General features: G+C 44.2%; 1 protein-coding gene across 1 annotated transcript in view; it reads left to right on the top strand.

Annotated features, from left to right (window-relative positions):
• LOC311258051 (inaD-like protein) overlaps positions 1-7,336 on the top strand; it is a gene marked incomplete at its 3' end in the record, with an annotated part of 58,514 nt that extends 51,178 nt beyond the window's left edge. The window contains exon 25 of the mRNA XM_084354100.1: positions 7,156-7,336. Within this exon, the coding sequence (XP_084210226.1) occupies positions 7,156-7,336 (181 nt within the window). The remainder of the gene's footprint in view (positions 1-7,155) is intronic.
• Positions 7,337-14,736: the final 7,400 nt, after the last annotated feature.

The following is a 14,736-nucleotide window of genomic DNA, read 5'->3' as shown; positions in this document are numbered from 1 at the left end:
TTCCTGTTTCTTAAAAGTACAAGTACGGCTGAAGAATGACTAAATAAATAAATAAATAAATATGTGGCTTATGGTTTTAAGAAAAGCAAAATCTGTGGTTTGTGGTGCTGTAATGAGCAGTGCAGCCTGCAGGGGGCGCCTGCAGCCCTCAGACAGTGATATCGTCCCGTCTCATCATGATGTTGATGAACGAGCGGCTGCAGCTTCGTCTCTGCTGGATGCAGCAGACGAGCGCCGGGTTAATGGACTTCTGGCTGAAACCTCCAACAGATTACAGTTTGATTTATAGAGGCTGTTCATGATGCGTTCTTCTTCTGCTCTTTATTAAATGTTCCTCCTCTTTCATGTTTAATTCAGGTCTCTGTTCGTCTCATCTGCGGCTTTATTTCATGTTTTCAGAGTTTCACTTCATCCTCCAGTGATGTTTTCTACTCCCAGCAGATCATTTGACTCAAGTTTTTATATTTTCCTTCATGATAAGATGAAACATCAAAAACATATTTGATTAACGAGCAGCTTCAACAACTTGAATTTGTGAATAGATAATTAATATATAATTATATAATATATAATAAATAATGTCTAAAGTAATTTCAAGCATTGAAACATTATTCAAAATGTCAAAAACATGAATCATCATGCGACGAGTGGATGAAAAGATTCACTGTTTTGATCATCAGTTCATCGTTAGTGATTTTTTGAGGTTTCTCTGGTTCCAGTTCGTCACCAGTGAGAATTTGTTTTCTATCTTTTTAAACTGAGTCTCTGTTTTTATAAACTAAACCACTTAATGAACAATTGATGAAATAATCCGCTGATTAATTGAAGATTGAATAATAATATTTATTATAATTAGAAATGAAAATAATTGTAGATTCAGACATATAGACTGATTACAGATTACAGATTACTCTCGTTCTCTGTGTGTTTTCACTTTTGACTCTCAATAACCGTAAAGTGACGTAAACTTTATTTCTTCTGTCAGTACCACAAATTTACTCAGGGTCCATGTTTGTAGAGCATCAGCCTCAGTCCTCAGGCCCGATTCAGATAAAGAGCAACAGAAGAGGGACCAGTCTGCAGGACGGACACAGGAAGTAGACAGTATGGAGTTGTCGTCAGTTTTTCCGCCTCTGTCCAAACTCTCTCTCTGAATCTCAGCAGAGCTCTCCGTCTCTTTCTTTTCCTCTGTGGCTGCATCAGGACAGAAACATGGTGAAGTTAAACCACCTCACTGAGCAGGTTCAATATAAGATAATAACCAGGACGTAACGTTTACACACTGTGTGTTTGAACACACTGTTTACACTGATTTCACCATTTACACTCAATTTATGAAAGAAGAAGCATTTTATTGATCTAAACATGTCACATTTTACAAACACACTAACCAGTAACCAGTATAGGCGACTTCTTTGTCCCCAGACTCCCTTAACAAATGTGTCAGTTTAGTGAGTTGTTGAGTTGGAGACACTTTATAAACTGTGTGAAACTCTGTCTCTGACTGATTCTGACTGATTTGTTCCTTCTTGTAAATTCAGCAAATGTTCTCCATGAACTTCTTTCTGTCTTTGAGTAGAAACATGGAGTCTGTTTGTCCCAGTGATGGACGGGTTTGTTCGTAACTGGGCCTGAGTTTAAGTCAGTTACTCAGAACCTCACTGTGTCCCAGAGGACCGTCTCAGTGTCTCAGTGTCTGTGTGTGTTGTTGTTGTGCTCTCAGCCTGCAGTTGAGTTAATGTGTGTGTTTCTGTCTTCGCAGGCCTTGTTTGAACCAGCAGTCCCTCCGTCCCGTCTGTAGGCCGGTCACAGCACATAGTGGAGGACGTCTTTGTTTACTTCCTCTTTTTCTGTCTCCTCCGTCTCTTCTTTCTCTGGATTTGGGGTTTTCTCGCTGTCTCTGCCTCCCTCTGGGCTGGGTGCGTTTGGTTTGGTGCGTCTGAAGCGGGCGGACGGGGCTGTGAGGGTTTTTTTTTTCTGGCTGCTGATTGGAGGGTGTGATTGTGTGTGGGTGGAGCTTATTTGCTTCTGGTTTTAATGAGGTTGTGGTGATCATGGGTCAGGGAGCTGAATGAGCTGATTGGTGGAAGATATTTTGTTCCTGTTGATTCATCAGACAGAATTATTCTGATCGTACTCGGGTGGATTTAACTTCTGTCTTCTGTACCAATCTATTTATTTTGTTGTTTTTATTTTAATCTCTTCGATGAATCAGACGCTGATGTAGCAACAATATTCTGTAGCAAGTGGAAATAATGTTAGCAAACTACAAATGTCTAAATCCTGAATACTGGATTTCACTGCTGATCTGTTGTGATTCAGGACTTTTCTCTGCATGTCTGTGTTTCTGTCATTTTTACTGACCAAATCCCAAAAATTCCCAACATGAAACTGCTGCAAAACTGAGCAGAGGAGCCGGATTAATATCATCAGGTGACCTCTGGATTTGGTGAAATACGGTCTGTAATATGAGGAAGAAACTTTAATGTAGAGAATCCCTGAATAAAACTGAAGAGGCCATTTTAATTTGTAAATAAGGAATAAATCCTGTAATGTATCAGAGCTTCTGTTAAACTTTATTTAAATTGGTAGTTTTATTCAGCAGATATGACAAAAGTGCCAAAACACACATGAGAACTTGTTTTTACTGAATTAAACTTCCTGTTATAATGAACATAAACTAAAGTCTCCGTCAGATTCAACGTTAACGAGATAAATGAACTCTGGGACAGGATTCAGCTCGGTCCCTCCTGGAGGCAGGTAGTCTGTGATCCCTCCAGTCATCCTCGTTAAAATGGCGTCAGTTTGGTCAGACTGATGAGTTGAACACAGATAATTTGACTGAATCACAGCTGATGAAAGTCAAACGGATCATGTCTGCTGTAGAGGGGGATGGAGCATCTGTCCGGTGGTTTTATGACTTCTTGATGATGTTTTGTTTAAATCCAGCTGTGTGATTTTGTGAATTGATCTATTAGTCGTTGGAAAACAACAAACACATATTAATGAAATGCATGAGACTGAAATAGAGTTAAACTCTTCAGGCCGAGCAGCCGGTGTGCAGTGGGTCTGAGGGCTGTTTTAAAAATCTGTAATCTCATACGAATTTGACACAAATCCAATAAAGTGCTGTTTGTGTGGGCGTGTGGTGCACGAGGAGGGAACAAGCGCTCGCAGCAGAATCGCTCGTCATGATGAATTTGTTTTGGTGATGGTGCCGATCGCCGCTGCTCGTCTCTCCCTCCGTCCTGCTGCCTCGTCTTCTCCTTCGGTTTGATGTCTCATTTATATTCCTGCTGAAAAATTATATCGGCTGCTGCAACAATAATAAATGATTCAATTCAATTCCAGATGCTGTTTCAGGTTTGTTTTTCTGTGAGCAGCAGCAGCGGCACCGTAAATATCTGGAGGCTCTGCTCAGACATCAGACTCTGACTGCATGCGGTCAAATTATTTTCTTATGTCTCATGTTTCTTTTTCACTGAGGTGCTTGTAAACTTAATAACACACTGTGTAAATATCTGCAGGCAATAAGCCAGGTACATTCTTCAGATGTTAACATATTTGACAGCCTCAGAGTTTGAGTCAATCTGTAATTCAGATGTATCCTGATAACTTTTATTTACTCTTTATTAGAATGCTTAATTTTAGCTACAGAGATTATGTCTCATGAAAAAATGACAACACAACTATTAGTTCTCTCAAACAAGTCGGATTAAATGTATAAATGTAAAAACTCTTTCCTGATGGTGGCGCTAGAGGGCAAGTCATGATGTTGTCATCGTGTGGAGGTCACGAACGGTCCGAGCTGGACTCTGAACACAGCGATGGCAGAACTGAGATGATGAAGATGAGACTCATCTGAATTATAAATACTTAATTGATCCCAGAGAAGGAAATCTGATCACGTTCCAGTTCTTGTACAACAGAAATGTTACAGCATCAAGAAATTATTACAAAAATCTGAAAATGTTTTCACATGTTAAAAAAAAAGATAAAAATGTGCATTAAACTATAATATGACAACTATATATACATAAATATAAATGTGTTAGATACAAGCCTCATACTACCCTGTAACTACAGTGAAGATATTATATTATTATAATTGAAAATCATAATTCAGATTCTGTAAAATATTAATTTGACAGATTTTCTTCTCAGTTTCTACAGATATCACGATAATATCATTAATAATGTAGTGGACATCTGACTAGTGACAGCCCTGGGGTGGATGAAATGTTGGCAGCTGTTCAGGTTTTTGTGTGTCGAGGTCCAGAAATAACTCAAATGGTCATGTGTCAAAGCAAATGCTAAGCTAACTGCTAATCTGATCAGCTGCTAACAAACATGGTACAAAACATCAGCACGTGTGAACACAATGTCAAACTGGATGAAGTGTGTTGGCATTAATGTGGATGTGTGGCTGAGCTGGACGGAGTGTGTCATTAAATCTGACCTGTTGGTGGCGCTACATGAGCAGTCTGACGGTGACATCATCAGGATTCATTGGCTGGCAGCAGACACACACAGACACACAGACACACACACACACACACAGACAGACAGACAGACAGACAGACAGACTTCTGTGTGATTGACAGCTCTAAAAAAGGCAGAAATGTTTTTACAGATGACAGAAACAGACGTGTTTGTGTCTGTGTGTGTTTGTTTGTGTCTGTGTGTGTCTGTGTGTCCTGACATCAGTGAGATGTTTCCTGCACATTTCCCCTGTTGTGTTTCTTCTTCTGTCTCTTTACTCTGCAGCTGTGTGTGTGTGTACGTGTGTGCGTGCGTGCATGCGCGTGTGTGAGAGAGAGAGAAAGATCTGATCCAATCTGCCCTTTGGTTCCGGAGCAGGTCTTCATTAGATCGATGCTGTCGGACCTTTTATAGTTTGACCACATCACATGAACGGTGTTACCTGTAACCAGACGGGCCGCCTGAAGTCTGACAGTCCAGTTTCTGTTCTCTGAAGCTTTCTCCACCAACTACCTCTGGACCAGGAGCTGGTACCACCTCCTTTGCTGCTGGTTAGCCAATCACAAGAGAGGATTTTATAACTCAACCATGAGCAGGACGCACACAGACGGTGAAAGAAGACATTAAAACATGTAAACATAGAAGTGATGGATGCAGAGGAGTAAAACGGGGACATTAAGCGTCCTCACAGCGAACACGGAGACTCGTCTCCTCACTGGTCCGTCTTCACAGGCCCACTGTAGTTACACACTGTTCTCACTCTGACTTTACAACTTGTACATTGATCAGTTGTGCAATTGTGCAGTAAGACGCTCAGTGGTGGAGACGTTTGAGTCATGTGACCGTGATGTCGTCTGTTTGTAGCCTAGCATTAGCGTCATCACTACAGCTCTGCCTCGTTCATTTATATATTAAATCTATACACTGGTTATTTGTCATGTTTAATTATTGAGAGTTGTGGGTGTTTATTAAAGTAGCACACATACAGTATGTCTGCAGAGCAGCATCGGTATGCACCACACACACACACACACACACACACACACACACACACACACACACAGCTAGCCTATTATCACAGTAGGTGTGTGTGTGTGTGTGTGTGTGTGTGTGTGTGTGTGTGTGTGTTAGAGAAGCCGCTCGATTCTTCAGCTGCACTGTCCTTGACCTGATTGGTGTGGCCTTCTTCAGACAAACACACACACACACACACACACACAATCGTGCTCCCTGTGACGGAGAGAGAGAGAGTGTCCTGTAGCCACACAGGGCGAGCGAGGCCTGTGGTGTTGAGGTTGTCGGTTAGAATCCCAGCTGGTGAACTCTGACCCTCCAGCTGCTGCAGGAAGTCAAACTACAACCTGCTTATTATTCTGCTCTGTCGCTAACACACAGACACACACACACACACACACACAAACACACACAGACACACACACACACACACGGCCCCTTTTTGAAGTTTATTAAAATCCAGTCGTCTCCCGCCTCAGGTGATGCAGCTGTCCTTGAGAGGACGATGAATCTGTTTCTGTTCTCTCTCTGGCCTTGTTTTCTAAACTCGCTACTGTACCTGTTTATGTGACCGTGACCAGGACCAGACTACGTGACGTCAGGATCAGATTATACGTGACGTCAGGACCAGACTACGTGACGTCAGGATCAGATTATACGTGACGTCTGGATCAGATTATACGTGACGTCAGGACCAGACTACGTGACGTCAGGATCAGATTATACGTGACGTCTGGATCAGATTATACGTGACGTCAGGACCAGACTACGTGACGTCAGGATCAGATTATACGTGACGTCAGGATCAGATTATACGTGACGTCAGGATCAGATTATAAGTGACGTCTGGATCAGATTATACGTGACGTCAGGATCAGATTATACGTGATGTCTGGATCAGATTATACGTGACGTCAGGACCAGACTACGTGACGTCTGGATCAGATTATACGTGACGTCAGGATCAGATTATACGTGATGTCTGGATCAGATTATACGTGACGTCAGGACCAGACTACGTGACGTCTGGATCAGATTATAGGTGACGTCAGGATCAGATTATACGTGATGTCTGGATCAGATTATACGTGACGTCAGGACCAGACTACGTGACGTCTGGATCAGATTATACGTGACGTCAGGACCAGACTACGTGACGTCAGGATCAGATTATACGTGACGTCAGGACCAGACTACGTGACGTCAGGATCAGATTATACGTGACGTCAGGACCAGACTACGTGACGTCAGGATCAGATTATACGTGACGTCAGGATCAGATTATACGTGACGTCAGGACCAGACTACGTGATGTCAGGATCAGATTATACGTGACGTCAGGATCAGATTATACGTGACGTCAGGATCAGATTATACGTGACGTCAGGACCAGACTACGTGACGTCTGGATCAGATTATACGTGACGTCAGGATCAGATTATACGTGACGTCGGGATCAGACTACGTGACGTCAGGATCAGATTATACATGACGTCAGGATCAGATTATACGTGACGTCGGGATCAGACTACGTGACGTCAGGATCAGATTATACGTGACGTCGGGATCAGACTACGTGACGTCAGGATCAGATTATACGTGACGTCGGGATCAGACTACGTGACGTCAGGATCAGATTATACGTGACGTCGGGATCAGACTACGTGACGTCAGGATCAGATTATACGTGACGTCGGGATCAGACTACGTGACGTCAGGATCAGACTACGTGACGTCAGGACCAGACTACGTGACGTCGGGATCAGACTACGTGACGTCGGGACCGGACTACGTGACGTCGGGACCAGACTACGTGACGTCAGGATCAGATTATACGTGACGTCAGGACCAGACTACGTGATGTCAGGATCAGATTATACGTGACGTCAGGACCAGACTACGTGACGTCAGGATCAGATTATACGTGACGTCAGGATCAGATTATACGTGACGTCAGGACCAGACTACGTGATGTCAGGATCAGATTATACGTGACGTCAGGATCAGATTATACGTGACGTCAGGATCAGATTATACGTGACGTCAGGACCAGACTACGTGACGTCTGGATCAGATTATACGTGACGTCAGGATCAGATTATACGTGACGTCGGGATCAGACTACGTGACGTCAGGATCAGATTATACATGACGTCAGGATCAGATTATACGTGACGTCGGGATCAGACTACGTGACGTCAGGATCAGATTATACGTGACGTCGGGATCAGACTACGTGACGTCAGGATCAGATTATACGTGACGTCGGGATCAGACTACGTGACGTCAGGATCAGATTATACGTGACGGCGGGATCAGACTACGTGACGTCAGGATCAGACTACGTGACGTCAGGACCAGACTACGTGACGTCGGGATCAGACTACGTGACGTCGGGACCGGACTACGTGACGTCGGGACCAGACTATGTGCATTTCAACCAGCACTTTAAGTCTCATTACTAATGTATTCATGTTTAAATGAGTGTTTTCTTTGACTCGTGCGACTTCTCTTTGCTGTGAATATGAATCTATAATCACAGTCATTACGTTAAGTTAATTGAATGAGTTGATTGAGCCTGTGGGGAAACTGGGTCGTCTCAGCAGCAGGAGACACAACGACGAGGCGAACAGAGTATAAATAGACGCAGAGCAGAAAGACAGTTACAGCTCGACTTCATGATGTGAATCGTCTGACAGGATGTGCGGCGACACATGAAACTCAGAGGAAACTAGAGAAACAGGAATGTGTTTCTGATCATTCACATGAAACATTAGAATAAGATATTTGCACAGTTGAACTGTTTTTATGATGTTTTAAATTTAACACGCTGATGATTCAAGTTTCAAATATCTCATTTTAAATCAAAACCAGACTAATTATCATTTTTTAAACTCAGCTGCTCAAACACTCACTGCTCACTGCCGCTACAGCAGGTTACTCCTCAGACGCCTTTCTTCTTCTTCCTCCTCTTTTTTCTCCATTACTTCTCCTCTCCTTGCTTCATTTGTTCCTCATCCTCCTCTTCCTCTTCCTCCTCTTCCTCTTCCACTTCCTCCTCCACTTCCCCCCTCCTCCCCCACCTTTTCCTCCTCCACCTCTTCCTCTTCCTCCTCCTCCTCCTCCTCTCCTAGCTTCATTTGTTCCTCCATCTCCACCTCATCCTCTCCCTCTTCCTTTTCCTCTTCCTCCTCCCCCCGCCACCCCCTTCTCCTCCACTTTTGCCTCCTCTTCCTCCTCCCCTCCTCTCCTATCTTAATTTGTCCCTCCTCCCCCACCACCGCCTCCTCCTCTCCCCCACCACCTCCTCCTCCTCCTCCTCTTCCTCCTCCTCCTCCTCTCTGTATTAAACTGCAGTGGTTTATCTGCAGTATCTCTAAAACTGTCGACCAGCTGCAGGTTTCAGCTTCTTCTCTGAAATTAATTAACATTCAGAGAGTCATCTGCCTCATATTTTACATTTTCATGTTTTCTTCCCTCCGCACTCGGGTCAGTCCACAGCCCGTCTCATCTTCAGAACCTCCAGTAAGGTCAACATCATAAAAAGCTTCATTTCCCACCGAGCGTGCACCCGTCAGGGCCGGCACTGCTTCTCTGTCCTCTTCTGAGGGAAATAATGGACTGCAGCGCTGCTTTTTGCTAAGACAGCACATGATGTGAGGGTGCAGGGTAAGCATTACCAGTCAGACTTCAGTCGCAGCGCTGTGTTTATCTGATTGGTCCTCAGGCTGCAGGACAGAAATACTGAAAGTGTTTTAAAACCCAACAGAGGTTAAATTATATTTTTGGTGCAGCTGAAATACCAACAATCAATGAACTGGCTCTATTTAAAGACACTATCCAGTGGCATTGTGGGAAATGTAGGATCCAGGTTTTTGGGACTAAAGGTCCGGACGTCTGCTCGTCTGTTGCACAGATCTGACCGATCTCTTTTCGGTCTGTCTCCTGTGAAAACGGCTGCTTTATGGAAGTGAAATACTAAATCAAGTCTCCAGCCGCTCTGCAGCTCGGTGAGGCTTTACGTAGGACAGCTTTGCTTTATTAGCATGCTAACATTAGCTATTTAGCACTCAGCACAAAGTCCAGCTGAGGCTGATGTGAATGTCATCAGTTCTGCAGGTGTCTGGTCTTAAACCAGCGTGTTGGAGGGAAAATGAATGTCTGAACCACATTCATCACAATCCATCCAATAGTTACTGATGTATTTCAGTCTGAACCAACGATGAGGACAAGCGGACAGACACTGATGTCCATAGAGACACTGTTATGGTTTGAAATACGATCATGCAGGTGATGTGATTCACTGATGTGTGGTGGAAACGCACCAAACAATGCAGGGAAGAAGAAGACTGCGAGCTAGTTCACCTGTCTGTCTGTGAACTCTGCATGTTTTAAATCGTCCTTGTAATGTTTCATGAGGAGGGAAATGTGCTCGACAGCGTCCGCTCTGTGTGTTATGGTGAGAGACACTGATTGTAAAGCAGCTTCGGGGAAAACTTCTCAACAGGCTTTAAATTATTCAGGACTCCATGTTTTTTATAGCTGCATCATGCTGGATGTCTTGTGCATCATTTCCCCCAAAGTTCAGTCTGTAGCTTTTAAATTGTAAATGATGTTTAAAAGGTGAAGAGATTTTATAAAAGTCGTATAAATAAGACCTGATCATTCAGCTGTTGGTACCCTGAAAGGTACAATTCACAGATGACTTCCCTGCTGTTGAGTCTAAACTCACAGGTGGCATGTCCACACTAGCTTTTCTTTTCAGCCTGATGTTGAATCTAAAGGTGAAGTGACACATTCGGTCAGTTGTTTGTCTTCAGCAGGAGTCGGTACAGTCGTCACAGATCCAGCAGCAGCTTCTGTCACTACAGCCGACAGATACTAACGAGCTGTTTGTAGAATCGGCTGAACGGAGAAGCCGTCACAGTCTGACGGATACTGAAGGAAAAACAATCGACTGAAATAACCAACGTCGACATGTTTCTCACGGCCGCGGCAGATTGAAGCCAGATACGAGTCTCTGGAGCAGAGTGTAGATTTAATCTGTTTTTTATCATTTTCATGGAGAAAACCAATATGAAGTGAAGATCACAAGAAATGTGATCAGGAGCAAAAATCACATCTTGAAGGAACATGCTGTGTATCTGAAACTGACTGAATATCTGCGATTAACTTTGAACGTCTCAGTGTTCCTGTCTCATGATATTCTGGTTCTTCAGAAAAAAGTCTTTTAGCCAGACATGAACATCGATATTGGACCTTTTTGTCTGCAATACGTACACAGTATGTGAGTTTTAGTTTATACAGCTGCAGTTAGGTCGAGACAAATATTGTTATTATGTTTATAAAAAAGAGAAGAGGATGTTAATAACACGACTGTCTCGTGTCCAACTTTAATCTTTGTCTTAACGACGTTGTTCTGCCGCCCGTCCGCTCGTTTATTCGCACAATCGAACATCTTCCTGCTTTGACACTGAATGTAAACCGTGAGGTGCAGAATCGTCCAATATGAGAGAAATACTGAGGGAAACTGGGCTGGAAGTTTGTTCAATTGTTTTAGACGAACCTTGTTAAAGTTTCTGTGCACGGTACCTCTTGTGGTTGGTGTGAATAATGAGTTGTCTCCCCGACACAAAGCAGGAAGGAGGCCGATGTTGTTAGAGAGCCACTAAACCTCTCAGACAGCTTGAAGGTGGACGGACGGGTCCACATCCTGTAACCCACCTGGTCTCAGGAGGTACAGCATCTGTGTTGTTCTTGATGGAAACCTACAGTCAGCAGGTGATCTGTGGGCGGAGGTTGTTCAGTTGGATGTTTGTCTGACTGACTCATTGATCATTTATCGGCACTGATTGCATGTTTCTTGGCCAGTTCTGATTGTATAAATGTCGGACCTGCTGATTCTGATATTCTTTCTTACTCACAACTTTAATTGACGACATCCACAGACATTTTTATAATCTTTCCTTTAATGAAGGAAATTCAATCATATGTTCGTAATAAAACATTGACTATAACATAGTTTTTCTCTAACTGCAGGTTACACGACCTTCTCTCTCTCGTCTCATTATAAAGTGGGCGATCGACCGGCGCATCTGTCAGAACCTCACTGAGCTGTGTATTGATAAATCCATGGTGCTGTCTGTGCTGCTGAAGTCACAGATGGATTTGTAATGGTACATTTTTCTCTCAGCACCGTCTTCTGTCAGCTTCATCTCGGCTCTTCAGTATTCTCTAAATGATGTACGATAAATCTCCAATCCTATAATATTGTAGCCTACAGTTTATATGAGAGGTGTCACGGTTAGATTCATTTTCAGATTGTTCCTGTCGGGCGCGGAGGGTTCTCTGGAAACATGACACTGTTATACTTTGTGTATGAGACCACTTCAACTTATATTCTGCTTTACAGATGTAACTGTGTCTAACCTATGAGACTGAATTATAACTGTAAGACATTCATTAACAGCAACATTAAAGCCTACACATGTAGTTGAGCCTAATGGGAACAGTTGAGACGTCCATCGCAGCCGAGCGTCGTGTCTGAGGACGTGTTCATCAGTCGTGATCTGTAACTTGACCTGTTGAAGTTCTCGTTGTCTTCATCTTGACAGCCACTATTGTAACTCGTCACTTGAGGTGAGTGAGCAAGAGTCAACTTGAGGCCTGTTGTGCAAACGAAACATAGACAGCGCCCTCTGTTGGAAACAAGCTATATAGCAGTGCAGATTGTAGTCGTTTGTTTTGGAGACGTTGTGGGCCGGATTGAGATGGTCCAGAACCGCCCCCCACGCCATATTTTGCCCATGTGTGTTTTAGAAGGATGGGTCTGTAAACCGGTTCTGCAGGTTCTTAAGAATACCCTCCTAATGGTCACTTGAGGAAGTCTGGAAGCTTTTAAAGCGGTTCCTGAAGACCGCTGTTACTTCCTGTCTCTTACAGTCGGCGTTGGTTCCTTTGACCCGTCACTAAGTAGTTGTACTGGGCAGATCAGAAAGTGTTCATCCGACCCATTTCTGTAACAGTCTCATTGTTCACTTCAGGCTGGACGACTTCGTTCTGCTGCACATTTTAGATTTGAGTTTTGTGACTCACCAGCTCCTCCTCTGAAAATGATACTGGGCTGACTGCAGCAGCTCCTTTTAGATTAAATGAGCCAATCCTTCTTTCCAGTTCAGATGCTGCACACGCTGCAGACTGGTCTGACTGGACAGATTTCAGTGAGTTAAATTAAGTTAATGGAGACAAGCCCAGTCTGTCACTCTGCCCACTGCTGCTGGAAACCAGTTCAACACAGACCAGCCTGCATCCGGCCGTCCGTCCCAAACAACAGCAGGAGATTAGACAAAGAGGGGTGTGTGTGTGTGTGTGTGTGTGTGTGTGTGTGTGTGTGTGTGTGTGTGTGTGTGTGTGTGTGTGTGTGTGTAAATGGTCTTAATTGCGGCGGCTCCCTGCTCTCAGACGCTGTGATGGTTTGGTTTGATTGGTGAGTCATGTTGAGGCAGAAGAGGGGAGGTGCTGGTCTGAATGGTGATGAGGGGACAATCTGAGCTGCGTGCACGTGTGTTAAGTGTCGTGTGTGTGTGTGCACTGTACATCTAGATTAGGCGTTTTTTGCCTGTATTTGCATGTATGTGTCTTTGCAAAATTCACACAGGCATTTGTATTTTGTGTGTGTGTGTGCGTGTGTTGGATCAATAAGCTATCATAACAGAAGAGTTGGCTGCCTGCATCAGCTCCCCACAGACTATTAGAAAACAACACACTGCTCCAAGTGTGTGTGTGTGTGTGTGTGTGTGTGTGTGTGTTGTTGGTCTTCAGCTCTACTTCCTGTCCTCATCTATCCTCCACCCCCCTCTTTGATTGCTGCAACATTCATACACATAAACACAGCCACAGTCATGGTGTCTGTGTCCAGTGGATCATTTATAGCTCAGTGTGCTGAATAATGCAAATCTTCACATCAGTGGTTTTTACAGCAGCGGACGAGGTCTTTCAGGGGCTCCAGGAGTCCTTGGAGGAGCTCCAGGAGTCCTTGAAGGGGCTCCAGGAGTCCTTGAAGGGGCTCCAGGAGTCCTGGAAGGGGCTCCAATCACTCTTGAGGATGCAGAAGTGAGACGAGATCACAGTAGTCCTTGAAATGGTTCTAGTTGTCCTGAAAGAGGTTTCAGAGGTAACTAAAGACTTTGAAGGTTTTTAAGAAGGGCCTCCCTGTTATCTGTTCTGTGGGACTTTACCTGTGTTTGATAGTGATGGGTGAAGAGGCAGACAGGAACAGACACAGACCAAGAATCTTTATTAATCACATACAGTCATACAAAGTGCAACGTAGTAAAACTGACCGACTCCAGATTCTAAGCCTGTGCCGTGATCAAGGGCACTGACTGGAGGATTAACCTAATGTGCATGTTGTGATGGTGGAGGACACCAGAGTACCTGAAGGTACCGTGGGAAACCCACAAAACCACTGAGAGAACATGCAAACTCCACACAGAAAGGCCCAGCCAGGTGTTAAACCCAGGACCTTCTTCCTGTGAGGCAGCAGTGCTGACCACTGCACCACCGGGCTGCAGAGGACAGAGAGGGGTATGACATGCGACACACACCGCCAGCTGCAATCAAACTGGCAACTGTTGTGATCATTCGGCCATGTGACACACACTGTAACCATTCAGCCACAAAGGCGCTCCGGTTATTTGGGATTTTCTTGAGGTTAACAATGTTTCACACATCTGGATCCAGGAGACTTCTGGTGTCACTCTCTGAGGACACGTTCTGAGTTGAAGGGAAGAATTGACGTTACAGTAATTGTGGATATCCTTGAGGGGGATGAGTGGTCTGAATATGGAGATGAAAGTATTCAAAGCCATGGTAGTTATGGTTTGGACCCAGAGATTTCAGGAGTCCTTTAGGAGGTTCCAATGAAACGTGAAGGTTTGGAAGTTCAATATATACTTGGAGAGGTTGAGCTGAGCTTTGAGGCTGATGCAGGAGTCTTGGTGGTAGGTCCTTGAAGAAAATCTGGATCATTGAGTACTTAGCACAAAATATTCTAGAGATGGTTGAAGGAGACTGTGAGGAGGCCGGAGATGTGTCGGAGAAGGCTTCAGGACTCCATGAAGAGGATGTAAGTTGGTCTGGATGGGTACTCAGAGATAACTAAAGATGCCCAGGGTTTTTGAGGAAGATGGTATCCTCTGTGGATCTGTTGGTGAGGGTCCAGGCTTGCTGGGATGTTGC

Source organism: Pagrus pagrus (genome assembly GCF_965226575.1).
Source record: "Pagrus pagrus genome assembly, chromosome: 6".
Lineage (NCBI taxonomy): Eukaryota > Metazoa > Chordata > Actinopteri > Spariformes > Sparidae > Pagrus > Pagrus pagrus.
This window is presented reverse-complemented; position numbering and strand designations above follow the sequence as displayed.